Here is a 21,738-nt window from a genome sequence, read left to right as displayed (position 1 = left end):
TGGGTTGAGACCCACCTTTACTCCTTAGTAACCCGGCCCAATCCTTCTGGCCCACAGGCTCGTACCCCCCTTTTTTTCACATCACGACGCTCACCATCGCCGTCTTCCTCCTTTAATTCCTCTTCAACATCTTTCGCAATCCTCATCATCTCCATCCTATTTCGAGGATTCAGAGTACGCACCCTCCTCCGAATTTGGGGTTTCAATCCACTCATAAAATATCCCAGGTATTGTTCTTCAGGAAGCCTTCCAACTTGTGATGACAACAGCTCAAAAGCTTCGACGAATTCCTCCACACTTCCCTTCTGTCTCAACGTCGAAAGCTCCTCGAACGGATTCTCCAGACGACGTCCTCCATAACGAGCAATTAACGCTCGCTTCATCTTCTCCCATGACAACTCATCTTTTGTCTCCATCAACAGGTTGAACCAATGAATGGTTGAACCTTCCATGCTCAGGCGAGCCAACTTCACACGCATATCATCCGATGTATTCTGAACATCGAAATAAATTTCGGCCCGTGTAATCCAAGCCACAGGATCATCACCATCAAACAGAGGCAATTTCACCTTCTTCCCGGCGAGGCAAGATTCACTCTGTGCAGAGCCAACAGAGGCTTCCCCCTCTAGAGTCTCTCCTTTTTTTCCGATCTGTTTGCTTAATTCTTCTAGAACCAAGCTTTGTTGATGCATTTGCTAAGCGTGTTGCTGCATCTGTAGAGCGAGATCTTGCAGTGTTGTTGTCACATTCCCCATCTATGTCTCCAAAACGTCAACTCGGTCACCCATCTTAGGCTTCCTTGGCATCTACAATCTTCTTCGTTGTGTGAGTTTGATTCGGTAGGTCGGACCAATTGATGGGTCTAAATGCACACAATAGTGATAAAATGGATATAACAGTGTAATATGAGTAATGAAACTGGAATTGTATTGCTATGAGATCCACAATTACAGAAAGATAAGAATAGAAAAATAGAAAAATAACAAACCGGTAATAGCTACCAATTCCCAGGCACGCAGTGCTCCCAAATCACCAAGAGGTGACCCCACCAGATTCTAACCGAATTCCTTCCTGATTATTCCCTTCCAGCTATAGCTATATATAGCCACTCTCATGCATTTCATGCGTTCCTCATGCATTCACAGCCATGTCATCATCTTTCATTCCTTTTTGTCTTCTTCCTAGTATAAACTTTCCACACCCTTGGCCTAGGCCCCACTTCACTAATCACATTTCTATCAGATTATTTAACCACATCACCCCACTTTTGTAACTAAATTTTAAAATTGGTGTATGAAATGGTAAAATGGAGGCTTCTCATTGAATGTTAACACTCATAGTGTATAGCGTTAAACTCTTAAAACAATCGGCTAAAGAAGAACAAATATCTTAACCCTTTTGTGCTTCCTTTCTCTGTAACTCAATTTCATCCTTGACCATGAATTACCATCAATAACCAAACTTCCAGCAGCAGCCCTTCTAAAATCTCTCCTTCCCTTCTCAAGTGCTCCTCCCCTTTCCCTGTCAACCACGGCTAAGGGACCGCTTGGTAGAATTGTTATGAGGCTCTTTGCATCATCAAGAAGTCCCAAGTCAACCCTCAGGTACAAGCAAGATTTGTAAAGAACGAATAGTTTGTATCTTAGTAACCTTAGTTTGCCAATCATTCTCATCAGTTCTGCAATAACCAGACCATCTTGGTCATGAAAGCACACAATTATGCAAATCAGCTAACATGATCAATATGTAATAATTTTTTATACATTTTATCTGATTACAGCGGCTGATGAATTCTGCAGGGCTTATCATCGCAATCTCTTCCACCAGACAACAAAAAATATTAGATGCTGGCTTCAATGGCAGTCACTTCTCGAATGAGAGTTAAACAATTCCCATTATTCACAACAGTACCGTAGAATCTTTGTATAATCTACTTGAAGCTGATGCTACTATTAGTTAACATGCTAGCTCAATATTGCCAAAAGGGCAAATACTAGGTCATTAGCCATAGCTTCGAATAATCTGCCAATTTCTATCATCACACTGACTCTCCCATTGCTAGAATACTGCTTTTGGGGTTACAGCTACTTTGTACAAGAAGTTGCAGCCACATTTGTTGCATTTATCTGAAACTATAATGCAACTACACCAGTGGCTTAACAAGGGTCATAATCTTATTGCAACTATGTCCACAGTTTAAAATGTTGGTCATCAAATAGCTTCCCGCATGCTAGAATCACCTTTTCCCGTACAAGCGTTCACATGAGAACCCTTCCGATTTTCACTATCAATCCAGCTCTTACCGGGCAACTTCTTAACCCCTCTATCTTCCATCAACTTCCTGATCTCCAAAGCATCGTCCCACCGGCCAACCTCTCTGTAAATGTTACCAAGCAGAACATAGCTCAAATGGAAGTTAGGTTCCAATTCAATCATCTTCTTCGCAATGCGTTCGGCAGTGTCGTAGTCAGAACACTTGGTACAAGCTCCAAGAAGAGCTGCCCAAAGTGATTTATCATATTTGCAATCTGCATTTTCCAATAAACACTCAGCCTCCTCTATAAACTCAGCACGCCCCAAAAGATCAATCATGCAATTATAATGTTCCACAACAGGCTTAATCCCATATTCCCCCATCAAAGCAAAAAACCGTCTCCCTTCATCAACCAAACCCGCATGACTACAAGCAAAGAGAACCGCAACAAAAGTGATGGAATCAGGTATAATCCCTTCCTTAATCATATCCTCAAACAACACCAACGCCTCGACCCCATTTCCATTCTGCGCGAACCCACTGATCATCGAGTTCCACGTGATCAAATTCCTAACCTCCATATGCGCAAACACCGTGCGTGCAAAATCAACCATACCACATTTTGCATACAAATCAACCAACGCAGACTCAATTATAACATCTTTCCAACCACCATTCCTCACATATTTACAATGAACCTCTTTCCCATGATTCACCGCAGCCAACCCCGAACACGCACGAAGAACAATCCCAAATCCGTAAAAATCCAAAACCCCCCTCTCCCTAACAAGATCAAGCACATTTTGATATTCTTTATTCTGACAATACACACCAAGCATTGCAGTCCAAGTCACTGAATTCTTATCATCACTTAACCTATCAAACACAATCCTAGAATGCCTAACAGACCCACATTTTCCATACATATCCAACAAACTACTCTCAACAACAACATTTCCACCAAAACCTAAACCAACAACCTTAGCATGAACCTCCTTCCCTTGCCTCAACAACCCTAAATTAGCACAAGCAGTCAACACCGTCCCAAACGTAAAACCATCCGGAACCAACCCACGAACCCTCTGCATCACATAAAACAACTTCAGCGCCTCTTTAAACATATCATTTCGCGTAAACGTCGATACAATCGCAGTCCAACAAAAAACATCGTCTTTTTCAGGCAAATCATCGAACACCCGCTGTGCATCCTCAACCGCGCGACTCCAACCATACATATCAATCAACGAGCAAGAAACAACAGTGTTGGAATCAAACCCACGTGTTATAACCATGGAATGAAAGCAACGACCCAGGGTTAAGTTATTAAGCTGGGAACAAGCTTTAACAACGGAAGAGAGAGTAAAAGCATTGGGCTGAATAGGAAAGGTTAACATTTGGTGGAAAAGAGAGATAGATTGATGTGGCAGACCGGAGCGGGTGTAACCGGAGATGAGAGAAGTCCATGAGATGACATCTTTGATAGAGAGTGAGTCGAAGAGTTTACGGGCCTGAGATAAATGGGGGCCCGGGCTTAGTTTAAAGTAGAGAGTGAGGAGACTGTTGCCGACGAAGCGGTCGGAGTGGAGTCCGGATTTGAGGACGTGGGCGTGGACGGAGGTGCCGTGGTGGAATGAGGAGGTTTTGACGCAGGTTTGAAGGAGGGAAGCGTAGATGACTGGTTTGAGAGAGAGGGTTGGTTGTGAAGTGTTGAGGAGGTTCAGGGCTTGAGAGAGAGCGCCGTTTTTCAAGAGGTGGAGGATTTGGGTGTCGGGGGAGAGGAAAGTGTGGTGTTGATTCAAGGGGAGAGCGTGGAGGTGGTGGTGGAGGTTCTTCATCAAACTTTCTCAGACAAATTGCGACGGTTTTGTTCGACGGTAAAAGAAGAGTTTCGAGTTTCTTTTTTATTAATTGGTACGGGATTAATTGTTGGTATAAAAAATTTTATATGCATCAAAATCATCTATAAAATATTTTATACCGTCAATACATCAAAATCATCCGATTATATTATTTTTTAAATATTTAAAATAAAAGTCAAACATTTAAGGGATTGTGAATTTTAAGATATAAGATTGTATTTCAATCATTTTAAAGGAGGAATAATTCCAATCATTTAAGGAATACTACAAGTTAGTCACTATTTTTCTGCATAATACTGTTTGAGTATTCACTTAAGATCTGTGGCTAGTTTTCGTTTCCTATTTCTTTGAAAAGAAAGATTGTTATTGGAGAAATATTGAAGGTAGTGTGAAGAGGCATTGTGAAGACGAATTGAGCGAAGAGTCTCCACCCAGTGATGTTTGGTGTTCATGTTTAGCTCTTCTATGTTGTGAGAGTTCTGAGTCTGTCATCATCATTGTGGATATATTGTTTCAATTTAATAGAGGAGAGAGATGAGTAAAGAAGGGGTTGTATAAATTTGACAGAATATATCATTCCAAGGTTTAATGGTGCAGATTGCCAAGTGTCAAACAATTTTGGAGAAGGCATGTTATAAAATATTTTTATAAAAATGTGATGTGTCAAAAAAAATTGTGACCTGACACCACATACACAATTTCATTTCAGGTTAATGTCACATGATAAAATGAAGTGCTAATTAGACAAATTTGAATGACATAAAAAAAACTTCAAAAATGTTAAATAAGAGACCAAAATGTTGAGTTTTTTTTGAAGAGACAAAAAAACTTAAAAATATAAAATAGGACGACTTAAAGTGCATTTAAGCATTTATTTTATCTATTTATTAAAGTACAATAGTTGAGAGAGAAAATTTGCTCACGTGGAGATTATGAGAATCTCCCTCTATTTTTTCCCTTGAATTTAGTCGATGATCATTTCTCAATTCCAAGACTATGTTATATAAAGGACTATCGGGCCTAGAAAAGTATTTTCTTCCAATTCCTTGTCAGGAATGTGGGAGTAATGGGAGACCAATTCTTCCATAAATTATGGGTAGACACTTTTTCCCTTTTGACTAATACTTCAAGGTTGTTGCTACTTCAACATTTCTTGGGCCACGAATACTAAGCAATATGGACCATTGATACTAATTTGAGCGACTAAGCCCACCTTAGACGCTAAGGCCCATTTCAAGCGACGCTCAAGTCCATTTCAGACGCTCACCCATCCTACCCGCACTTAGTTCGCTCTTGCTATGAGCTGTTTTATTATGGACTATCCTTTTTTAGGCCTAATAAAGTTATCCCAATCCACAACCCATCAAGCACGAGGTCTTAGAAAGGAAAAAATGATTTAATTTGAGCGTATTGCCAACTTAAAGATTCTGCGAGTCCCTTAAGTGAGGCTTGTGGTTAGTCCCTTAAGTGAAGCTTAGGGCTAGTCCCTTAAGTGAGGGTTAGAGTGATTCCCTTAAGCGAAGCTTGGAGATAATCCCTCAAGTCAAACTTGAGGTTAATCCCTTAAGCGAGGCTTGGGTCAGGTCCTTTAAAGAAGCTTGTGGCTAGCTCCTCACGTGTCACTTAGGGGAGCACATGAAGCATTAAATTTTTTTCATGATGGGTCTCACTTGGAAAGCTATATCTGCTGATGAACCTTGGTTCCCTCACAAGTGTCAGGAAGGGATATATGTGGAGGTTCACCTTGCAATCATTGGTGTGAATCTACAAGAAGGCAATAATGGCATATGCAACCTAGGTTCTTTATCTTATAAAAGAAGAGATTCAACTCATTTTCCACCCACGCTATTTCAAAACTTTCACTTAGAAAGGCAAGTTGTACTCAAACCTTTCAAGCTCAACTTCACCCTTTTTTCTCACAAACAAGTATAACTTCTTCTTTCCTTACTTCTTCCTCCTTTTTTCCAAAAATGACGATCATTATGGAGCTAAACAAAATAGGGTAACATGATTGAACCTTCCAATAATATAGAACTTACGAAATTATATGAATATTGCATGAAAAATGCTAGGCGAATCGACGAACCAATGGAATACAAGCTTCTCGAAATATGGATGTTTCGATTCTAGAAGTAATAATGGTTGTATTTTTTCATGTTCTTTCTCAAGAAATCTAGAGTTTTCAATGGTTTCCAGCTCATTCAAATGTTCAGGAGTGGAGGACTTCGAAACCTGCTACACCTCTGAGAAAAGAGTGACTGCTTTCTGGAAATGTCAAAACCTCTCTAGAACATGCGACGAGAGGAGGTTATCCCGGAGCCTTGCTTCAAAGAGGAACGTACCAACATGACCATCCTATAAGATTCGCCCTACGCCTTCTTCTATAACATCAGTCATTCACGAAATTTGAGTACTCATTCCCTTCATTCATTTAAAGTCGGAGGTTTTTGCGACCATTAATATCACCCCTCCCAAATAACCCCCAATGGTTGGGATTTGGTAAGAGCCTTTGAGATTATTTGTTGACGCCTAAAATCTAACCCTACCATAGGTATTTTCTTTTTTTTATGGTACTAAGACAGGGCCCAAAGGTTTTTGGATGACTCTAGGCACCTTGCCATGAAAAATCTTATCCATAGCCAATATAACCATTGCAAGAACTGGAAAGACAAGTTTGTAAGGGTGGGGGGCAAGATGGTACATCCGTCATTACCACTGGGGAATACGATACCAATCATTTCCCCTTATATTGGATGTAGTTTCTTGTGTTCATAAATGATTTTGACTTTGAATACTTAACCACCAGGAAAGAGAGAGGTGTTTAATGTTCTATACGAGTTTACTATTATGAGCTTTGGGGAGATTATGAAGCTCGTTCGGGGAGAGGATTGTAAAATTAATAAGTGTTTGTGTAAGTTTTATTTCTATAGGCATTCCCAATTAGGTTTCTCATACCTCTCAATGCTTACTATTTATTTTCTTTTTTGCAGGAAGGATATCCCCCATGAATGTCACTGAGAGGGAAGCTCGTTTGGCAAAGTAGAAAGTTGCTCGGAGCGAGCAATGAAATGATTGTCTAAAAAGCTACCTTGGCGACATCATGATGAAGGTATGAAAGAAAGACACTGAGGGAATCATTATTAATAACCTCAACATATTAAAACCACGAATCTTGAGAGGTTTGGAAGGAGTTAGACCTCTGCATAAGGTTAGAAGGACAATGGCGCAATGTTTCTAGAGATGGTCATTCTGGAGGACGAGACAGAGGGAGATGACCATAAGAGATCACCCATCAGAGCAAAAGTCCCTAAAAGAAATCTAGAAGGCTTTACAATGCAATCCTTATGGAATAAGCGTTATTGTGCTAAGGGCTCTACTAGTACCCGTGTCCCCTTTGCCAAAGATTTTCCCAACAACTTTAAAGTTGTGAGTCAAATATGGACTAGATATTTTCCCAACATGGTGGAGAGCCATCTGTTCTGGGGCTTGATGTTGGAGCGCATATTTTTCAGTACTCATGACCAATCGGGCATGTCTGTTGATGAGTTGAAGGCCGAGTTGAATAGTACCAAGAAATAGTACAAACTAGTCTTATGGTAAACTATCATAAATTGTTTTCCACTATATTGGATTTTTGATACGTAGGTTTTTGGTTACAATAAGAATATCACATAAATTTACTTAGAAAAAAGCTTAACTCCTAAGAAATATAGTATTCTTTCTTGACTTTCTTTTATCTGAAACTTAACTAACTAAGCTCTAAGTCGTAATCCTCTACTTGATATTGACTTCAACACCTTTAGCCTTTCAATATCTTCAATCTCGACCTCTACAATAATTTTTTCAAAATTCTACTTGGAAGCCTTGAACTTGATTCTTGAATGGTTGATGGAAGCAAGAAACTCCAACACTTGGAGTAGACACTTACTTTCAAGTAGGATAACAAGTCAATCAAGCCTTCAAAAAGGTCATACTCAAGCCTAAAAATTAGCATATCACAGACTATAGACCAAACTTAGGCTTTGATTTTTTTAGCATATCAGACTTAAGCCTGGTAAAGCTTAACTTGGCCTAACCTATTACCACCCTAACGAAGATTCACTCTAGATATCCACCTTTAACTAGAAACATTTAATTACATAAGTTACCAATCTAATGACTTCCTCACAAAAAATTACATTTACAAGGTGAATCAATCTTCATGCACAAGATGAAACTTATTATAATTGAGAGAGAAGATGAATTTTCTAGAAAATCATTAAATTGACTTTGATATAATTTTTGAAAAAAATGAAGATTAAAAGGTTTTATATATGCTTGAGAAAAGGCACAAAACCAGTGTAAACATCCTTTAATGATTCAAGTTAACAACATGCAATGAATCGAACAAAGTAGCAAAAACAACTGAATTTTCCAAGTTGTGACTCGAGTCATATGACTTGATTTAAAAAATTCTATGACTCGAGTCACATTTCTAAAACTACAAACAAAATTAAAAAACTCAGTCAGGAATCGATTCACGATCAGGCTTGAATTGAGTCACATTTCCATAATATAAATGTGATTCATAAAAACTCACTTGACTCGATTCAAGAGTGACAGTGAATCAAGTCATGTTTCTTGAAATCAATATTTTTTGAAACATTTCATCATGACTTGTTTCACACACCTGCTTGACTCAATTCATGTATACGAAAAAGCTTGAATTAATTCAGCAACATATTTGACTTGATTTAGTAAATGTTGACTTTAATCAAACTGGCATGTCATGCATGAAAATCATTTTTTAACCTAGTGTGAGTGTAGGACTTTCGTAAGGAACTCAAATATGATAAATCTTAAATAACGACAATGCATTAAAACATATGTAACCGATAAATTTTCCAATGAGCAATTTCAAAGGTTGAAGAAAAAGAGCACAAAAGGAAAGAAAAAGGCACATGCTTATCTCTACACAACAATAAAGGTATTCCCATTTCTTAGATTGATTTTATGTTGGATTTCATCCATTATACATGTTTGACTGTTGGATTTCATCCCTTATACATGTTTGACTTTTGGTTTTCATCCTCGATACATGTTTAAATTTTAGATATCATCCCTTATGCATGTTTGACTTTTGGATTTCATCCCTGATAGATGTTTCTTCTGGATTGAAACTAAATTTGCAGGGTTTAATCCCCGTGTTTGAAGAAATGTTTGAGAGGGTGGAGCACAAACTATATCTTAGGCATTTATATGCCAATTTCAAAAAGAAGTTTGGAGAAGGCACACAGATTAGGGACTTGATGATGGCAGCAGGAACAAAGGAAACATATATTCAGGCATGGGAAGATAAGATGAAAGAATTGAAGGGGATTAATGTAATGCTTGAGAGTGAAGTGCTAAAATACCTACCAAAACATGGTGTAAGCATGCATTTTCTTTCTATCCTAAATGTGACGTGCTTATGAATAATGTATCTGAAGCATTTAATAGTAAAATATTAGTAGTTATGGATAAACCAATCATAATCATGTGTGAATAGATAAGAAACTACATCATGAATAGGAATGCTAGCTTAAGAGAAAGAGTTTATAGTTGGCAACATAGGATAATGCATAGACCAAGACTTAAGTTAGATAAAGAAGTAGAACATGTTGGTAATTGGATTCCCAATTGGTCTGGTGAGACAATTTGGAAAGTTGAACATGTTCACACTATACATAGTTTCATAGTGGACAAGAACTTGCACCTATAATTTCTGAGAATTAGTTGGCATACCTTGCAGACATGCAATATCGACGTTAGGTTTTAGGAACCAATACCTCGAAGACTTTATGGATGATTACTATTTCAAGAAAACATATGTGACATGCTATGATTTTAATGTAAGCCCAGTTAATGGACAAGACATGTGGCCAGAGGTTGACATTGAAGAAATTTTACCTCCAGCATACAAAAGATGACCTAGAAGGCCAAAGAAATTGAGGAGGAGGAAACCTGATGAAGACCTTAACAAGGGAAGGACACAAACAAGTTATTGTTGCACAAATTATGGTATACATGACCATAATGCAATAAATTGTATTAGTCTTATGGTTGATCCTGAAGCTCAAAAAAGAAAGGTATTTACTTATCTCCATGTTATGTATTATTGTTAATGCCAATGTGTAATATTAATTCCATGATTAAAATATACAGAGAAAACCAAAGAAAAATGCAAGCAAAGCTACATCTGAAAGTACAACACAAGAACAAACACAACCTCAAACTGGAGTTGCATATGGAAATACAACACAAGAATAACCTCAAGAACAACACCCTTTTGAGTGTTAAACTGAAGTTGATCCTAGATTTAAAATGGATATGTTCCAAATGCTCAAGCTGCACATGACTCTGGTATAAATGGTTCACAATCTGATTATATTTTGTCTACACTTGTTCCAAATGTTGAACATGTTCCTTAGGTAGTTGTATATGCAACTCTAACCAATCCTAAACCAGTTGAGTTGCTTAAACTAATTCAGTTTATTAGTTTCAATTGTGTTTATTGCATGTATTATAATATTTGTGTTATGATTGTATCTTTGTAGAAAAAGTAAGGCAAACAAAAAGTGGCAAGGAAATTGGAGTTGAGTAGAAGTGATAGAACACGAGTTCTTAAATGTAAAAAGTTCAAGGGAGAATGAAGTGACCCAACATAGTCAATGACATTGTAGACATTAATGAACTTTATGTTATGCCTTTTTTGACTTATGTATTTTGGTTATGTTGTACTTTGAGTCATGAACAACTTGGTTATGTATTTTGCCTTTATGTATTTTGGTTATGTCTTTTTTTTTGGTTTTATGTGCTTTGACTACGTTATACATTAATCATCATCATGGTTTAGTAATATTTTCCCTTTTTGGCTTTAACTCATGTCTTATTTAAGTTTATGCCTTTGTATCATATGTTTTTATGCCTATTTATGCCTTTTCGCCTCGTATCTTATTTTAGTGTATTATGAAACATGGATGAAAACAATAAAATAAACATATAAGGACCCAAATTCAAAACACCATATTCATTCATTATACAATCATTACATGTAGAACTAAGGACGACATATAGAAAGAGTGCTTGTTGTAGGGACTAAAAACAAAATAAAAAATTACACACATTCGAATGAGAATCACCACCGTTTATGGTAAGCAATGAAGAAACCCCATGACACAATCAACAACAATTTGAATAAATTGATTTTTCTCCTCTCGTTTTTCAACTTCAACTTCATCTTTTTTTTATCTAACCTCGAGCTTCTTAGCAATGCAACCTAAATCCTTCACAACCTCTAAGCAATTGCATCCACTTCTACCTTCACTTGATGTGTTCCGTTCAAGTTCATCATTCCATATGAACAACTTGCAACTTGACATTAATCCAGAAATTTGACATTTCCAATATATTCGTTTAGGGTTTTCAAGTGAGTTTGAGATGAACAATTTCATTGATCTATTGCAACCACATACTGGAACTTAAAACCGATTACAGTTAGCAGTTGAGGAAGAAGTCATAGATGTATGTGTAGATGAATGTGAATGTAATAGACACCACTTTGAGATGAAGAGAGAGAGGAAACAAGTTGCAAAATGAAAGTTATTTAAGATTTTATCCCTCCTTTTAATAACCTACATGTTGCATTTCCACGTGTAATAATATGTTTCATGATAAAAAAATTAAAAACAAAAATCAACTCAACACCTTTAATCACATATTTTTCTTTAACAGAACTTTGACGTCAAAGACTAACATCAATAAAAAAGTAAAATGTAGAGACTTCAATTTAAAAAAAGATTTAGAGACCAAAACCAAAAACTCAATACTTTCTTGGTTAAATACGAGGAAACCGCCTTTAATATTGAGTATAGAGTACATATATTTTGGTCTTGAAGGTATGAGAAAGTGACTATTTTTTGTCTAAGAATATATGTCGTTATAATTATTCAAGTTATCAACATCAATCTCGGATAAATCTGCTTATTTAGCTTTGATAAGTTCTAGATTGCAGGTTGACAATTATTCTCTTGAAGTCTCTACGATATTGTCTTTAATTTGGAAAAAGTTTTTCTTGTGGCAGTTACTTCAGGAACTTCTTCTCATCGAGTCTCAGTGGATCAGGAGGGGACATCATGTGTGTTTTGTCTGGATTGCTTGGAGTCTACATATCACCACTTTGTTACTTGTCAGGTGGCTGGTGCTCTTAGAAAATTATGTATTAATTGCTTGGTTTAAAATAGAAAATACATCTTTTTATGAATTGATTGCTTAGTTTAAAATAGCATAGAAAATTGTTTTCTTGCAAACAGGTTTTCCCACAACTTAGGTTCGGGTTTCCTTTTGTTAATTGTAACTTAAAGTTCAACAAAATCAGTGGGATGAAAAACACATTTTCTATCACTTTCATATTTTGTATTCAAATATTATTTATTACTTATATTGTGAACATGTTACATTACATAAATTACTTTCACATCCTTGGAAAATTTCAAACCATGATCATGGTTTTCTAAGCCTAGCCTTTGGAGTAATGTGAGTAATTGAAAACCTAACTGTCACACCAACTACTTCCTGCAGAAATCAAATGCAAATGCAGTATTCAGTTATCTATATCAAACAAGTAAAAATTAATAACCAAAAGGAAATGCAACAAATACTAAGAGAGAATGTGGTTACCTCTAAGTTTGAAGTATTCTTGACCAAATTTTTTTCAAGGAGCTAATAAGAACTTTTGTGCGGCCAAAAAGATGTCCTTCCGTGAGTCTTTCGGCGGTAGGTCCCATTTCATGAACAAATTTGACAGACTCTGACAGTCTATTGAGAAGATTCATCAATGCAATTACTTCATTTCTTTGAAGTTGCAGCTGAAAGACCAATAAGTACAACGTCAATGCCGTTTTATTGTTCATAGCAAGCAGGAATAAACATGTTTGAAAAGAGAAGAAGAAAAACAACACTACTTACGGCTTGAACCATGTTTTCTTGACCATCATCAGAGAAGAGAATCTTTAATGCAGTTCCAAGACCAAGAACCTGAAGCTTTCCCCACAATCGACACTTCTCACAGCCTACACAATCCATCAATGCGCTGCATACCACAAAAATTATTCCATTACCAATGAGTCAAATGAACATTAATGATGTGTATATTGATACAACAGTGTCTGTTTATAGAATAAAGATAAAAATGTGTTCAGATAAGCACTTAAAAAGTCAAATAAATTAGCTTTCAGAAATGAAAAAGTAAAATTCTAAAACAGACTATGGAAGACAGAACCATATCACAGGATTAAAATTATTGAAGGCAAAACCAATGTAAATATCAAATCTATGTATTAAAAAAAACAATTTGCAAGTCACAATAAGAATCAGTTAACTTATTTTCTTTCCTACACATTCATTAGCGTCATAAAAAACGTCTACAAGAGCTAAGGCCATTGGTTTTGAGTTAATACCTGATGTTTCTGAATTGATGTTGAATTTTTTGTTTGAGCTCAGGTCCACTTTGGCCTTTCCACAACTTAGCTTCATCAAATGGAACTGGACATGCAGCTTGAAGTTTGGGGTTATAAAGTAGCTGTTTAACCAAGGATTCTGTTTGCAGGTCTTCATTAGTGTTACCAGTATTGTACTCAGCCTGCTCGAGATAATCTGCAGCCTGAAGTTACAACTAGATTGCATCAAGAATACTTTTATAAATGAAAGTTGTAAAAGAAGGAGAAAAAAAAACATCAAGATAGGTCAATTAAAATCAAGGTAATTTATACTCACTTTGGTCACTGCTCGCAGAACAAAGAGAAAAGTGAAATACAAATTTCTGACGCGATCAGGGTATTGTATGACTCGGTCATACATCAAAGTAAGATTGTGGCCCCACTAGAAAATAAAAAGGAAGGAAAGAAGTTAGTATCTATTATAATTTTCTTAAGTTAAAAATGTTGGCAATGCATATTTTTTTTTAACTAGGTCCATTATAACTTCAAAGCTAAATATAAAAAAAAATAACAGAAGAAACCTACAAGCTGCTTATATACCAGGTATTCAATACTGTATTGATTGCACAAAAGCAATGAAAAATGATTCTTTTGAAACAGAAAATTAGCTACTTCAGAGAAAAGGAACACAAGATTTACCACATTTGTAGCTTCGTCAAGTAGGTAATCGGAAGCTATATGTACTGATATGGAGGAGTGAAGACCTGATATCAATTTATACAATATCTTCTCCTCCTGGCATGATTCTTGCAACAGATCTGTCAATGATATCAATTTATACAATATCAATTACTTAATGCTCCTGAAATCGGCGAAACATACATACATAGGTATAACAGAGTGCAGTTCCTCATGAATAATCAAATTCAAGATGCCTTTCACTCAAGAAAAAAATGATTAGAACAAACTAGTATTCACTCCACATGTGACGAACTAGATATTAGATTGTTGAAAAAATGCAACATCTATCGGTTTGTCAATGTGATAATATGAAAGGCATAATCCATCTACCTAAAATAAAATCATGGTTTTTTTGCAAATTATTAAAGAAGTTCGGTTGTTTTCTGAAGACGACTTACATTTGGGGCAGTTCTCAGAGTAGACAGCATCCCATATCCTTCTTGCAGATGGACCAGTGTAACCGGTATATCTTTCGGGATTCAGTAGAAGATTCACATATGTCATCTCATCTGTCAATGAAACCATTATAATGATTTAATTGAATAACATAACAGTGTAAAAGTATGAAGTATTTTACACTGAATGTGAATTCCATGGTGCTACTGATACCTCTTTAAAAGGTAAACTACTTAATATTTCAGTATGACAAACTACAGCGATAAACAGAAATCATTCACACGTGAACTTGTAGACAGAGTAACACACCATTGTCAGTCTCATCATCATTAGTCCATGGATTGTCTATTTCTGTCCATCCTCTGAAAACTTTACTATCCAAAGTACGGTCAACAGCTGCCTCAGGTTTTCCTTCTTGACAAACAAGATCATTCAACGGAAGGCGATTAGGCTCCTTAAATGACTCCGGGAATTCATTTTCTGCGCATTCACATACAGTACAGTCCCGCAACCGGCACATGCCATCATCAGGCCAAAAAGGGCAGTCACACCATAGCTTGGCCTGCATAAAATTTCATCTAACCTTTAGTGCATAAGGAACAAATGAGGGTTGACAAGAGGAGAAAATAAGAAGCAATTCAGTAATTAATATGATAGTTGAACAATATCATAATTGACATGTAAACACATGTCAAAAAAAGATATCACGTGTAACCACAATCCTCAACACCATTCACAGTTCAAACTTTGTGTATAAAGTAAATTAACATTCATCCTACACCAATTACCAAACAGTATCATAAACAGTAATTTTCCTACTCAACAATGGTAGTAAGTTCGATATTAAAATCCATAAATCTGGTTAGAATAGTTTGAGCTTAAGGCAGAATGTTCAGTTGACAACTCAAACGATAGCACATTGACTCGGTTCTAATGCTTTAAAGCGTCTTTAGAATATATAGAGTTCTTTCAAATTTCTCAAATTGTTCATGAAAGCAAATTTTGGAATAGCCCAGTGATGATTAAAATCTACAGAAATAATCAATAAACAAGCTGGAACTTAGTAGTAGAATTCATTTAAAATTCTTTTTCTAGAAAGGCCGCTCGAAATTCCAATCCTAAATCGTGCTGTTGAATGAATCAGATACTAGCAATAGTTACTGGTCATTCATTTAAGGGGTTTAAAAAAAAGCAATGCTACTAAATTCAACATAGAAATTACAAAAAAATGTATCTTGAAAACCAAATGCTTTAATTGATCTCAAGTTATAAGCATCAACAATATCAAACAGGATGGCCGCCAATACAAAATGTAGACGTAAGAATCGACAACAAGCAAACCTTAAAATACCGAAAGAACGGGGTTTTCACAAGCTCTTGGAGAGATGGGTGCAACACTTCCTTGTTAAGACGGTCTACAGTTTCATAATCACAACAACAATCCTCCACAATACCACTATACTTCGGTGTACCCTGCAACAGACATAAAAGAAAAACAAAGTCTTGACTCATCATTCAAACCAAATTTATCAAACTAGCCGACACAACACCAGTATTGTCAATCACAGATCACAGCAAATAGTATTTCGTTTAAATTCCAGAACAATATATTATACTATAGTGCTCTAGCAAAGTTACAACAACAACAAACCCATTCCTTTACTATTTTCAATGCAGAATTCAAAGCAAGAACTATACATCTACAAGAAATCATCAACGGAAAACTAGTTAAATAACTTTGTAAAAGCAACATTTAAAAAAATGCACAATTTACAGCAAATTTGAATCTGCTAAAAATAAAAACATCATAAACTACACAAATGCATTGAGATTACGGATTCCAGATTCCACAATTCAAGTTTAAATGCAGAACAGAAGAACAAGAACAACATGTATGAATGGATCTGAAGAGTGAAGTGAGATTGAATACCCGAGCACACTGACATGCTTTCCCAATGACTCCAACGAGAGAAATTTTGGACGAATTTTTGGAAGAAACCGCAACTGCAACAATGGCAGCAATAAGAGGAACAACAATCCAAATCCATTTCGCTCCAAAACCCTTCTTTTTCTTAAACTCTTTATTCACCATCACCTTTACGTGTGGTGAAAAACAAAAACTAACAGATTTTCAGAGGAAATTGTTGAGAGAAAGGAACGCGTTTTGGAGCGAGTCAACTCAGTGAATTGTTCGAGTCAAAGTTTTTCCCCGCCTGTGTGTTGACTCGGGTGGCGACTCGCCGGAGAAGAAATCGGTCCTAGATCGAGTCTAGGAAACTAAAAACGACAACGGAGTATAGTGAAACGCACCGTTTTGGTTGGGAAATGGTGAATACTAATTGTGAAACTGAAAGTGATAGACTAAAAAATATTTATATAGAAAAACTTAATTAACGAGAGATGAAGTTTTACCCTTTTTCTTCTTACACAATCTTTCTTTCTTTATGAGGGAAAGTGAAAATTATGGGCGTTGTTAATGGTTTTATGTTTTCCCTTGGGCAATAATATTTTTTATTTTAATGATAAAATTATGTTTAGTTTTGATCCTTATAAATATTTTAGACCAATGAAATAATTTAAATATTATATTTAATTGAAAACTTAAAAACTAAGGAAAAAGGATTCAAAGGAAAGTAAGTCAATTTGAAAGAACGTTTATATTTATTGAAAAGGTAGGCAAAGTTTGATTTTTATTTCATGTCGGCGTTATAAGCAATGTAGGGTCAGGCCATGGGATAATTTAATACTATTGAATATTAATGTACAATTAGGTGGGCGTTGATCTTTTCCTAAAGATAAAAAGAATTGATCTTCTAAAGTCAATTTGAAATATTTGATTTGAATGTGCATTTTTTTTCATACATGTTTTTCAAAAATACACCTATATCCCATAAAATTACAAAGAACATCTTTTTGACCTTCAATTTTGGTGGTACAAATATCATTTCTTTTAACTTATTGTGTATAGTGTATCTAAAGCTATAGGTAAACTATAGTTCTAGTTGTGTATTAACCCCTCAAGTTTAGTATCTATGTTAAATGGACGAGGAAGCAAGGACTTCGTGAAAGAATTGCAATCTCATCAATTTTTCTGGGATACAAATAATATCTTTAAAATTTTAATTTGTAGGTTTTGTCTCACAATGTTGCATAAATTGTAACAATAAAAAACACAAGAACACGAGTTTGGAGAAGTAATGTGAAGATCGTTGAATAGGTATAAAAATCATTGAAGTTCACAAATGACAGTTTCAAGGGCTCTATTCTATATTCTATCTTGGAAGATGATATTGATATTGTGAGTTATTTCTTAGTTCTCCAATATATGAGAGATTTACCAAGAAAGAAACATTAACCTGAAACTTATCTTCGAGAATCTATGTAGTCATCTCAATCAGCATCTGTGAAATCATATAGTTGTAGTGGAGAGTTTATGGGAAAAACAAACATTTGTATGAACATTATTTTAGATACTTGATCACTTTAATTGTAGTTTGGTGACGAATAACAATAGGTTTGTTTAAGACTTTACTGAGTTATTGTGTGGTATATGTAATGTGTAATGTTAGGTCTTGCTGTAGTGAAGTGCAATAGTCTTCCGATAAATTTTCTATATATAAATTGAGCACCACAATCCTATTGTGGTTTCAGTGAGTAGTTAGATGATGTGCGTACATGGTTGGATCCTAAGAAACATATGTCTGAAATAAGATAAAGGCATTACTTTCTTTGACAAATGTCAATTCCTTATTTGGAATAGAAAACTTCAATGTCAAGGAAGTAGTTAAGTTGACCCAAATTCTTGATGTTCAAGAAGTTATAGAGAAAAAGTTTGATGTTGTCAAATTCAAAGAGGGAATTACCATCTAGTATCACACCATCTACATATACTAGTTGTAATGTGAAGGACTAAGATGTATGTTTGATGAACAAAGAATGATCAAATCTGGCTTGGTGATAATTGTGTTGAACGAGTAATTAGGTGAGTTTCTCATGCCATATAGTACATATTTGTTTAAGGTCGTAGAGTGATTTAATGAGTTTACACACTTTGTTTGGTTTAGATGCAGTAACACAAAGGGGTAAGGTCATATACACATATTTTTGATGTAAAAAGACATTGTCTACATCAAATTGATGTATGTGCCAATTATGGATGAAGCTGAGGGAAATTATTAGTCTCACAATGATCATTTTGGATACAATGGAGTATGTATAAAAGTAGTCAAGTCCCTTAATTTGGTTGTACCTCTTTGCCACTAAAGTAGCCTTAAATATTTCAATACTTCCATCTGCATGATGTTTGATTTTGTATATCCGCATGTATCCTATTGGTCTAACATAAGGAGGAAGGTAAACTAGTTTCCATGTACTAATCCTCTCAAGGGAATTTAATTCGACTTCATTGGCTTGGTTCCAACAAGTATACTTACTAGCCTCAACATAAGACATAAGTTTAGTTTTTGTAGTGATAGACAAGGCAAAACAACACTGAGATGAAGACGGTAAGATAATTACTTAGATATAATCATGAAATGTGTTACATATGTAATCTTTAAGATGTGATAGTGAATGCTCCTACCTAATGATATTCTATATGGTTTAATGATTGACTCAGAATTCAAAGAAATGTTATTTGATGGACAATCATAATTGATAATTGTAGTGATAGATGGAATATTGAAGTCATGTGTTGAATTATGGTCAAGGTCAAGCACATGGGTTTCTGTATGATTAGGTATTGAGTTTTGTATATGGTTAGGTGTAGTGTTTTGTTCAATACTTTTTGCAGCGTCATGTACAAAGTAAAATGGAAGGACATGTGTATAATTATGTGTAATGTTTTGTATTTGTGTTGGTCTAATATCAAGTACATGGGTTAATTCAAGGTTCATATGCATGGGTGTATTGTCAAAGATAGAAGCATGTATATTTGTATGCGTGGAAGGTGTGTGTTGATTTTGAGGGGATTGGGAAATATTCCTATTGATTGTTGAGTGGTTAAGGAAGGGTTTGTTCATGAAATTGTACCTGTTTAGATATGAAAAATTCTTTGAAATTTCGGTCATATAAAACATATCTTTTAAATCATGTTTTATAGCCTAAACATAGCTCGAGGTTCAAGCTTGGCTCTATGGGGATGGTGAGCTTAATGCATAACATAGGCAACCAAAGACTTTGAAAATGTCTTAGGGGGATATATATTTGTATAGAATTTGGTAAGGAGACTTATTCTGTAAGAGAAAAGTGACGACTAGATTGATAAAAAAAATAGCATATAGGAGAACATAAGACTAGAAAACTTAGGTAATTTGGATTAGTAGAGTAAGGCATTTCCTACATCGAGGATGTGTTAATGTTTTCTCTCAAATATCCATTTTGTTGGTGGTGTTTCAACACGGTATCTCTGATGCTTTAGACTCATAAAATTCAATTAATGGAATTTAGGACTATCAAATGCCCCACTTGCTGAAATACTTGGTTTGTGAACGTTGGGGTGGTCATGTTTTTTTATAACAAAATTAGTATCTCCATATAGATTGCAATGGGCGCATAATTAACTATTTTTGGCATGATAACCTCTACCGCAACCTCAATGATGTCTTCTTGAATCAAAACATTGATGAGTGAAAATGGTTCTTCAATGAAGATGATAGAAACTTTGCTACTTTCTTCTTGAACAATAAGAGAATAAATTATGTTGATGGGATGAATAATTTATATTAGTAGAATCTAAGTTCTAACAATTGAAAAATATTCATTCAAACCAGCTAAGAACAGAATCACTTGATCTTCAAGATAATAGTGGCGACTTAAGCATATAGTTTCACAGCAACAAGGACACATGCAGGTACAATTTGGAATAAGTCTATGATAATTTAATTTTTCCCACAATGTTTTCATTTTGATAAAGTAGTCAAGAATTTTTTTGTCTGAGATTGTTTATTTGATTCTGAAATATTAGCAACTCGAACTCGTTCAACTTTAAAGAATTAATCACATAGTTCTTCCCCAACCTTAATAGCATTCTCATGGAAGATAATAATTTGTATGCAATAGGATCGGAAACCAAATTGATGAGCCTTCGGTGAATGATAGTTTCTTTTGATCAAAGAGCTCTTCACGTCAAATGACTCCATGCTGGATAATTGGAATCGTTGAGCTTAGGATTAGGAGACAATCCTTGAGACCTTTACTTGGATGAGCATAAAACATTGATTCAGTGTTAGGGTTGTTTATGATGGGAGATGTGCATGGAGATACAATGATGTAATGTTACATTTGTGAAAGTCCTCAAATAAGGGTGGCGTGAGGGTTCCCGCCTCAAGAGGTGACGCTTGGGCGCTACCTTTACATGGTAGGGGCTCTCCCTTCTAATAAGAAACGTGCACAATATCATTATCTCTCCATCACTTATGCGTACTGAGTCATATTGTGGCTTCTTGAAGACTAGGTAGTCAATAATCCCTTCAGTCAAAAGGAAAGCAGTTACCACCTCCTAGGGTTTCCTAAGTCGTAGGTCCAGAGGCCTCTATAAAAACCTTTCCACCTAATGGGAGAGAAAAAAATCATAACTTGATAAAATACTCCAAGCACCACCCTAACATACATAGTCTTTCACCTCATATGAGCGGATCCTCTAAAACCATCGTAACACCATCATATTGGGTTTCTCGCTGTCGGGGGCAAGTCGTAACCATCCTATATTGTTATAAACCTAATAAGGCCTCTGAGTATCCTCTTCCCTCGTAGGGATACCATGAACGTTTGTACTTTTTTACCAGTATAAATGAACACACAAGAAACTGATCAAAGTTGAAGATAAAGATGAACATATGAAAGAAACATGTAGTGTTGAAGATGAAAATTACTCACTTTTGAAGATAAAATCACACAAAGTTAAAGATATAAGAATGAAAATGCTCAAAATTAAAGATTCAAAATAATGAAGATGAAGAAAGGGAATAAGTTATATGAAAGAAAAATGGATAAACAACTCAAAGTTAATTGATTTTAGCTGGATTCAAAGTGA

The 21,738-nt window shown here is 35.6% G+C and overlaps 3 protein-coding genes across 3 annotated transcripts; all 3 read right to left on the bottom strand.

Annotated features, from left to right (window-relative positions):
* On the bottom strand, nucleotides 1-696 carry LOC127077172 (uncharacterized). Its single transcript, XM_051018705.1, has one exon. The coding sequence runs from the start codon at nucleotides 690-692 to the stop codon at nucleotides 18-20; it is 675 nt and encodes a 224-aa protein (XP_050874662.1). The 5' UTR covers nucleotides 693-696; the 3' UTR covers nucleotides 1-17.
* A 197-nt stretch (nucleotides 697-893) lies between these two features.
* LOC127076866 (pentatricopeptide repeat-containing protein At1g03540) lies at nucleotides 894-4,177 on the bottom strand. Its single transcript, XM_051018686.1, has one exon. The coding sequence runs from the start codon at nucleotides 4,087-4,089 to the stop codon at nucleotides 2,212-2,214; it is 1,878 nt and encodes a 625-aa protein (XP_050874643.1). The 5' UTR covers nucleotides 4,090-4,177; the 3' UTR covers nucleotides 894-2,211.
* An 8,331-nt stretch (nucleotides 4,178-12,508) lies between these two features.
* On the bottom strand, nucleotides 12,509-17,121 carry LOC127077010 (endoplasmic reticulum oxidoreductin-2). Its single transcript, XM_051018694.1, has 10 exons — nucleotides 16,636-17,121; nucleotides 16,047-16,178; nucleotides 15,015-15,267; nucleotides 14,708-14,818; nucleotides 14,268-14,386; nucleotides 13,906-14,010; nucleotides 13,590-13,792; nucleotides 13,099-13,222; nucleotides 12,811-12,998; nucleotides 12,509-12,705 (listed from the first exon to the last, which is right to left on the bottom strand). Exons 1-9 carry the CDS (start codon nucleotides 16,795-16,797, stop codon nucleotides 12,813-12,815), a joined length of 1,395 nt encoding a protein of 464 aa, XP_050874651.1. The 5' UTR covers nucleotides 16,798-17,121; the 3' UTR covers nucleotides 12,509-12,705; nucleotides 12,811-12,812.
* Between the last annotated feature and the right edge of the window lie 4,617 nt (nucleotides 17,122-21,738).

Source organism: Lathyrus oleraceus, chromosome 1 (assembly GCF_024323335.1).
Source record: "Lathyrus oleraceus cultivar Zhongwan6 chromosome 1, CAAS_Psat_ZW6_1.0, whole genome shotgun sequence".
Classification (NCBI taxonomy): Eukaryota; Viridiplantae; Streptophyta; class Magnoliopsida; order Fabales; family Fabaceae; genus Lathyrus; species Lathyrus oleraceus.
The sequence above is the reverse complement of the archived record's forward strand: the minus strand, read 5'-3'. Positions and strand labels throughout refer to the sequence as shown.

Bases quoted from the DNA above. Each gene is read 5' to 3' on its own strand.
- LOC127077172 (XM_051018705.1), bottom strand. From the start codon at position 692: ATGCATCAACAAAGCTTGGTTCTAGAAGAATTAAGCAAACAGATCGGA.
- LOC127076866 (XM_051018686.1), bottom strand. From the start codon at position 4,089: ATGAAGAACCTCCACCACCACCTCCACGCTCTCCCCTTGAATCAACAC.
- LOC127077010 (XM_051018694.1), bottom strand. From the start codon at position 16,797: ATGGTGAATAAAGAGTTTAAGAAAAAGAAGGGTTTTGGAGCGAAATGG. The intron at 14,819-15,014 runs GTGTGTTACTCT...TTTCATTGACAG, and splicing joins TGATGATGAGACTGACAATG to ATGAGATGACATATGTGAAT. The intron at 14,387-14,707 runs GTAAGTCGTCTT...TATCATTGACAG, and splicing joins CTCTGAGAACTGCCCCAAAT to ATCTGTTGCAAGAATCATGC.